At 36.5% G+C, this 7,933-nt stretch overlaps 1 protein-coding gene across 1 annotated transcript; it reads left to right on the forward strand.

Moving 5' to 3' along the window:
* Positions 1 to 2,440: 2,440 nt before the first annotated feature.
* LOC137636551 (uncharacterized) lies at positions 2,441 to 7,270 on the forward strand. The gene is made up of 4 exons (XM_068368950.1): positions 2,441 to 2,641; positions 3,160 to 5,445; positions 6,122 to 6,318; positions 6,910 to 7,270. Exons 1-4 carry the CDS (start codon positions 2,441 to 2,443, stop codon positions 7,061 to 7,063), a joined length of 2,838 nt encoding a protein of 945 aa, XP_068225051.1. The 3' UTR covers positions 7,064 to 7,270.
* The last annotated feature ends 663 nt before the right edge of the window (positions 7,271 to 7,933 follow it).

Here is a 7,933-nt window from a genome sequence, read left to right on the forward strand (position 1 = left end):
ACAACAACAACAACAATAATAATAATAATAATATTTCTCATGACCATCGCATGAAAGAATATAATTCACCACCCTCACCAAAATCCATTTTCTTAGATATTTCTACTCAAGAATAATCAAATAATCTACGAATACTCACTTGCCCTATGGCCTCCACTACCTAACCCAGAAGCTCACAAAAAAAAAAGAAGAAGAAGAAGAAGAAGAAGAAGAAGAAGAAGAAGAAGAAGAAGAAGAAGAAGAAGAGGAAGAAGAAGAGGAAGAAGAAAGAATTGTTCAATTCGCAGGGCCATAAAATAACACCTTGAAGGAGACCCCGTTATGTCTGGCGCAGCGTTGCCATGTTTCCTAAATGAGAAAAGACAAACTTCTAATCAATTGTAGCTTTAAAAGGCCTATTCATTAGTAATAAAGGCCAGATATATAGCATTTAAGGACAACCTTTTCTTTGCATGATGTTACTAAAGGCTAAGCAGTTTTTAAAAAGGCCAAATTTGGGGTTATTTGGCCTGAAAGAGGCCAATCTGGCAACCCTGCCTAGCGGGGTTCAGAGCAGGGTTGCCAGGTTTTCTAAATGAGAAAAGGTCAATTTCTAATCAACAGAGGCTTTAAAAGGCCAACCCATTAATAGAAAAAGGTCAAAAATATAGTATTTAAGGCTCGGCTTTTTTCATATTACTAAAGGCCAACCTATTTAAATACAAAAAGGTCAAATTTGAGTTTTTTTTGGCCGGAAAAAAGGCCAATCTGGCAATCTGGTCTGGCGGGGTTCAGAGGCACATGCTCAATCACTCAGACGTCTGCACTCGTAGAAGCACACATCGTCGCCTAGTGGTTGAGCCTCAAAAGTTTGGAGGTGGGATCAAGAATACGTCTCTCTTGGTTTATTTATTATGGATAATAATTCGAGTTATAGATAGTGTTAATAGAATTAATAGAGTAATAGCAATGATAATTATTATTATATTGACCCTTGTGAAAATAATAGAGTAATAACAATAATAATAATAATTATATTATCCACAGTGAAAATCAAAATCTGGACAGTGAATTTTGTTCAAGGTTATGCTTTGTGTGATACATATTTATTCGAAACAGTAAAAAAAGTTATGCTTTGTGTGATACATACCTATTCAAAACAGTAAATAACAAATTATGCTTTGTGTGATACATAACTATTTGAAACCGTAAAAAAAAGCAAAAAAAAAAAAAAAAAAAAGATAGATAAATAAACAACGGTGCTACAAATTGTGTGTTAATGCAATGATTTTTATTTTTGTGGCCCCAGAATGTTGACGTGAATATCATAGTGAAAATTAACCTATTATGCTGTTCGTTAATCATTTTTTATTCTGCCAATGAAGCCATAAGAAACATATATATATATATAAGGTCTATGGCCATATCATAAACAGGTAAGTGTTATTATTCTTATGTACTCTCCTTCACAACGCAAAGTATAAATGAAATTCACCGCTTAATAAAAAAATAAATATTATTACATATTTTGGTTAGTTTTAAATTATGAGCTCTTCAAAATTATTTAAATTTTTTCCAAATTATATTCTCAAAATAAATGATATACACATGCCTGCGCACAAACACACACACACAAATATATATATATATATATATATATATATATATATATATATATATACATACAGTATACACACACACACACACACACATATATATATATATATATATATATATATATATATATATATACAGTATATATATATATATATATATATATATATATATATATATTATATATGTTTGTGTGCACGTAGGGATGAAGTGACCCAAGAAAATTCATAGAAGTACTGCATACTGTATTTGCATGTGCGTTATGTATTCTTACAATATCTATACATACACCTGTGAATTGACATCCAAGTTTGCAAAAAAAAAAAAAAAAAAAAAAGTGAAATTAGACAGGGGAGAACCAAGGTTTTTATATTAAATATGAAGTACACCGTTATAAAAACCGTAATTCTAATCTGAAATTCTCCGTAAAAATAAAGTTCTCAGCCGTATTTCAGTAAAATACAGGAGACCGTAAATTTTACCCTACTTTGTAATTATCTTTCACGAGTTAGTGGCCGTAACATCACTCCTTTACGTTAATATATGTTTTTAAACGGTAAATGCCTGGCAACATTTATTCCAGAATTTTTACTTTTTTTTTTTTTTGGCAAATTTTAAACAGCGTAGTTAAGAGAGAGAGAGAGAGAGAGAGAGAGAGAGAGAGAGAGAGAGAGAGAGAGAGAGAGAGAGAGAGAGAGAGAGAGAGAGAGTTTACTTCATAAATCGTAATATTTATTATTTGCTACTAATTACAATGAAAAATAATTCTGTTAGTTTCATCTTCCATAATTTCCTTAATAAGTCTAATTCCTGTGTGAAAATGAATCCTAACAGGACCCCCAGAAGGATGAAGCAGTTTCTCGCTCTTTCAATGGACACTATGCAACGGTCGACAGTGTTTCTAATTGTCCTTTGCTTGACAGTTGATTCTATAGATGGGCTTTTGCATGACGACACTAGCAACAGGGATCACCTGGTCCCATCTTACGATTCTTCTGAAGCGGCTGAGCTAGGCGACCTGGATGCGTTCAACAAGAGAGCGGAACAAGTAAGAAAGCGCCTTCTAGTATAGTATAGTTTATAGTTTATAAAGGAGATATTTATTTCAATGTTACTACTCTTAAAAATTTAATTTTTCCCTGTTTCCTTTCTTCACTGGGCTATTTTCCCTGTTGGAGCCCCTGGGCTTGTAGCATTGTGCTTTTCCAACTAGGTTTGTAGCTTAGCAATTAATAATAATAATAATAATAATAATAATAATAATAATAATAATAATAATAATAATAATAGTATCACATTACTTAGAAATAGGGTTTTTTTTGTGGAATATATTTCGACCTAATGCATCCTTATGAAATATTTTTCATGAATAATTTTTCTTTTACAGAGACATGTAGCCAAATATTAAAAAATAATTATAAAGATACGTGCAATTTCAGACTTTTAGATTTATACTGATAACAGACGTCTGTGAAGCACTTATCTTTAATAGGAATGCCCATACATCCTGTTATGGACAGTCATAGCAATGTAAGTAAGATACCTCCTTTCTTTCTCTAATTTCAGGTATCTAGCAACTCTAGAAAATACTTGGTTCCTCCGAGAGACAAACAAAACGTTGAGGCAATAAATCCCAAACCATCTAGCCTCTATGAAGACCAAATCACAGGTGATAAAGCCAATAGGCATGAATTTGACATCTCCGATACCCAGCGAGAAATGGTCCAACTTCTTCGCCAGCGCGACTGGCGTAGTGTTGTAAGGGATCCAGCATTTCGTGAACTCCTCAAGAAAGAAATGGCAGAAAGTCTAACAGCAAGCAATTTTGGTCAACATTTGGATACCATCATGGACGATGCCGCGGCATCTGCGGAGCGCGTAGTTGAGGAAACTGGTATGGATGAGCTTAAGATAATTGATAGAGTCATAAGTGAAGCTCAGGATAAAGGATTGGACCCTACAAAAGTAAGGGGATTGAGGGAGCAATTGGAATCAGCTGGTCAGAGTGTAGTTGCGGAAACTGGTATGGATAGGCTTAAGATAATTGATAGAGTCATCAGTGAAGCTCAGGATAAAGGATTGGACCCTACAAAAGTGAGGGGATTGAAGGAGCAACTGGAATCAGCTGGTCAGAGGAAATCCCGGCAAAATAGCATTTACGACGTCATCGACGGCGTTAACTATCAAAATAATCAACCGGCGAATAACTACGCGCCTCCATTTGCTATGATACCTTTGCATCAAATGATGGATTATTTCCAAGCTCTTAACCGAGAATACTCTTCACCGTCTAGTAGCTATTCAGCTCCTCCCAGTGACAGCTATGGAGCTCCACCAAGTGATAACTATGGGGCACCACCATCTCCGCCAAAATACGTCCCTCTCCCTGGCGTCAAAGGCCCAACGTTTTACCCAAAACCCCCCATTGAAATATGTCCTTCAGGACATGGAGGTGTCTTTGCATTCTTTGCATTCGTTACCCTGGCCCTTACTCTGATGATTGATTTCACCCTCAATATAATGATTGACATCAACACCACAGGTCTCTTCGGTGGTTTTGGAGGTTTAGGTGGTGGCTCAGTCATCAATAACAATAACAACAATAATAACAATAACAACAACAATAATGACAATAACAACAACAATAATAATAACAACAACAATAACAATGGCCGCGCTTTCAATCTGTTTCCGAATGAATTTGGTGGGCTTGACATTGACTGGTCTACTGTGAATGATCTAGATCTCATAGACCATGAGTCTCTGTCAAGAGCAAGACACTCTAGAGATACTACGAATTACCTACATTCAAGTATAAACAAACAGCCCTTCAGAACCCAAATGGATCGACCGACAATCATATTCGATATATGGAAAAAGTTCTTGCCAAGAGGACTGACGTTTTCCGACTCGAACACAATACCTAACATTGCAACAGTAGCTACTGAGTTTGAGAAATTTGCCTTCTTGATGAACTATCCAACTTATGGTGCGAATAATGAAGAGAGTTTTAATTTTCCTGAAAGATATGAGGTGTACGACTTGCAGCACAAACTAACTAGCTTGGACACTAAGCAAGATGTCCACTCTAAGCATTACAAGGTTTCTCCAGATGTTGAGCTTTTGACTAGCATACTTAGCACTGAAGACAATTATGATTTTGGTTTTGATTACGATATGGTGAACATCAGCAATAATTGGGGGACTACAGGCTTATATTTTGAGCCAGATTATGGACCGCAGAAGTTGATCAAGTCAACATCCACAGAAGGAGTCATGTTTACTTCTGCTTTACCAAATTCCACAAATTACTTCAACGAAGACGAAACATACCTAAGAGACCTTAACATAACATTAATAGATGAAGATGATGAATACATGGACGCAGAAGAGGAGCAGGAGGAAATGGAAGAAGACAGATATGAAGAGGATAATGAAAATATGAGTGAAAACGAAGAAGAGGATGATGACACACTTGACCTCACAGGTGAACCAGTTAGTTGGGATGAAGATCTCTTGAATATGGAGACATATGATGAAGAAGACATCTATTATCAAGACGATGGAAAGGCCCCTTACGCTGAGAAGGATGTTCTGTATGTAGATGAAAATGCCTTCAATAACACTGATGATGGCGATGATATTGAATCCCATATGGAGCAATATTGGTCGTCAAAGAATATGACTACGACAAAGGTCAAAGAGAAACTTGACAGAACCTTAGCCAAGGAAGAAAAACATAAGAAACGTTTAGAAAGAATTAGACGAAAGAGAGAGAAGAGATGGGCGAAATTCAAGCCTGAAGATGTTCCAAATGAACATTACGAAACGTTTATTTTTCCTAATAATAAGGCGAGTATTATTTTAGTGTGTATACTTTTGTCCCTATAAATATAATTACTTTTGTAATGCTTCACAGCATTGCAAATGACTAAGTAATCACACAAAGTAATCACACTCAGATCCTAACTTGAATTGGAAAATATTACCATGGAAATAGAGAAAACATCTTTCAGTAGAAGAGCACAAAAAGGAGGGCACACCCATTTGTTTGTTGTCTTTCTACCAGTTCAGACTGTTCTGAGAATGTTGATGTTAGAAACTAAAAATTAGTAATTAGGTTAATGAAAATTTCTAATAAATCAAATCTTATACAAATTAACTCTAAGGAAAACAAAAATTGACTGCAGTGTACAATTAACCCTTTGAATCCAATAACACATTCTACATCTGGCAATTTCTTTCCAAGACGAATACATGAAATTACCTTCAATCACAGATGGGCAAACCGGATAAGACTGGTTCCACCACGTTCAAAGCTGTACTCACACTTGCAAACACAGGAAGTTGCCAGTTAGTAATTTTAAAACATAGGGAGTTGCCAGTTAGTAATTTTAAAACATAGGAAGTTGCCAGTAAGTAATTTTATAGAGTATATGTATACATACTTCACCATGAAGAAGTATTTCGATCAAATAGTTAATGTCTCTCCAGACATTTGAACGTACCTCATACTTATTCATTTCAGATCAACCTACGCCGTTTGTGTACCAGTGGTAAGAACTGCCACGCCGCATCAGTACGAGCGTCGCTGCTCGTAACTCGAGGATACATCCTCTCGTTGGCCGAGACGAAGCCCCTTTGCAAGCTGTGGGTGCTCTGCAAGGCAGCCGCAGCTGCAGCAACTGAAGGTGCCATAGGAGCTCTGGCTGCTACGCTAACGAGGTAATATCTGGATTCTCTTATCGACCTCGGATCAGAGTTCCAAGGCGAAACCACTCAAAAACAATAGCTTCTGACCGGCCAGGAATCTAACCCTGGTCAAGGAAACTTTTATCACAGTGACATAGCACTTAGCTAAGTGCTATATCACTGTGATAAAATAGTAATAGTAATAGCAGTAGTTACAGTAGTTGTTGTAGTAACAGCAGGAATAACAGCAGTTGTAGTAACAGCAGTAGTAACAGTAATTGTTGTAGTAACAGTAGTTGTTGTAGAAACAGCAGTAGTAACAGCAGTAGTTGTAGTAAAAGCAGTAGTAGTACAGTAGATGTAGCTATGAGGCAATTATCACTTTTTCATTTTAAGACAATGAAAATATGAAAATTTCTACTATGATTTTCTATTTACTTTCTATTAACAAGTGTTGTTTCGACAATTATCTTATTAATATTTCTTAATAATAGTCTTCTGGGATGTCAGGAACTTTCATATCAAATGTCATTAGCAGGCAATTCTTATATAAAGCCTGACTAAAATTTAATAAAAGATGTAAAAAAAATTTATACTATAATGAAATTGCTCTTCTACCCATAGTGGCCTCGCAAGCCGGTTTCCAACCCTACTGCCCGGAATAGACCTACGGACGCTCGTCACAGCAAGGAACGTAGGCCTGAGAACTTCCGACTGCTCTCGCTTCTCAGATGACAAATGCAACTTGGCCCAGCAAGCATTCGACAAGATGATGTGAACAAGCCAGTTTTGGCATCGTAAGAACAGTAGAATATATGTGAATGCCAATTGCCACAAGAAAATATTTTTGTAGAAAAGTTAAAAAAGTTAAAGTTGCGGGTTTTAGGTCTCCCCTGAGACGATCTACATCATCTCCTCGGGCGACCATAAGCCAGCAGGGACTATCACTAGCCCCCTCTAACCTCCCCCCCAGGCGCCACCCTGGGGAGTACACGCCCCCCCCTCACCCCGGTAGAAGGTCTCACACTATTTGCGTCCTAGCGGGGACGCAAACTCGGGACCTCTGAAACAGAAGCCCGCGACGCTACCAACCTAGCTATCCGGAGTGGCGCACCTACACTGAACGGTCTACGATATTATCCGAACGTTATACTCCTGGTTATCTGACATTATTTAAATTTACATGATAAAATCTAGGGGTAGATATAGGCATCATGTTAATCAATCTATTGACTTTCACATTATGTTATCAATTAGGCATCATGTTAATCAATCTATTGACTTTCACATTAATTATCTTATCAATTATATCTTACGGATGAGTTAATTTTGATCAATAGGATGTCTACCCAACGTTCTACAGACCCTGATTAACCATTGGAGAAAATAAATTTGTATCTGGATAGTCAAGATGTTGATGAAGTACATTAATTTTTCATTAATATAAGTATATAATTTGAATTACAATATCAAAGTATGAACTATTAAAAGATCTCTTATCCACAGATGCTTTCATTCTTACAATACATTTTTTACCTCCGCCAACGAAGTTGGAAGGAGGTTATTGTTTTCGCCCGTTTGTGTGATTGTGTATGTGTTTGATAATAACAGCTTCCTGGCTACACTTTAAATCGTAGACCAATGAAAC

Source organism: Palaemon carinicauda, unplaced genomic scaffold (assembly GCF_036898095.1).
Source record: "Palaemon carinicauda isolate YSFRI2023 unplaced genomic scaffold, ASM3689809v2 scaffold325, whole genome shotgun sequence".
NCBI lineage: Eukaryota > Metazoa > Arthropoda > Malacostraca > Decapoda > Palaemonidae > Palaemon > Palaemon carinicauda.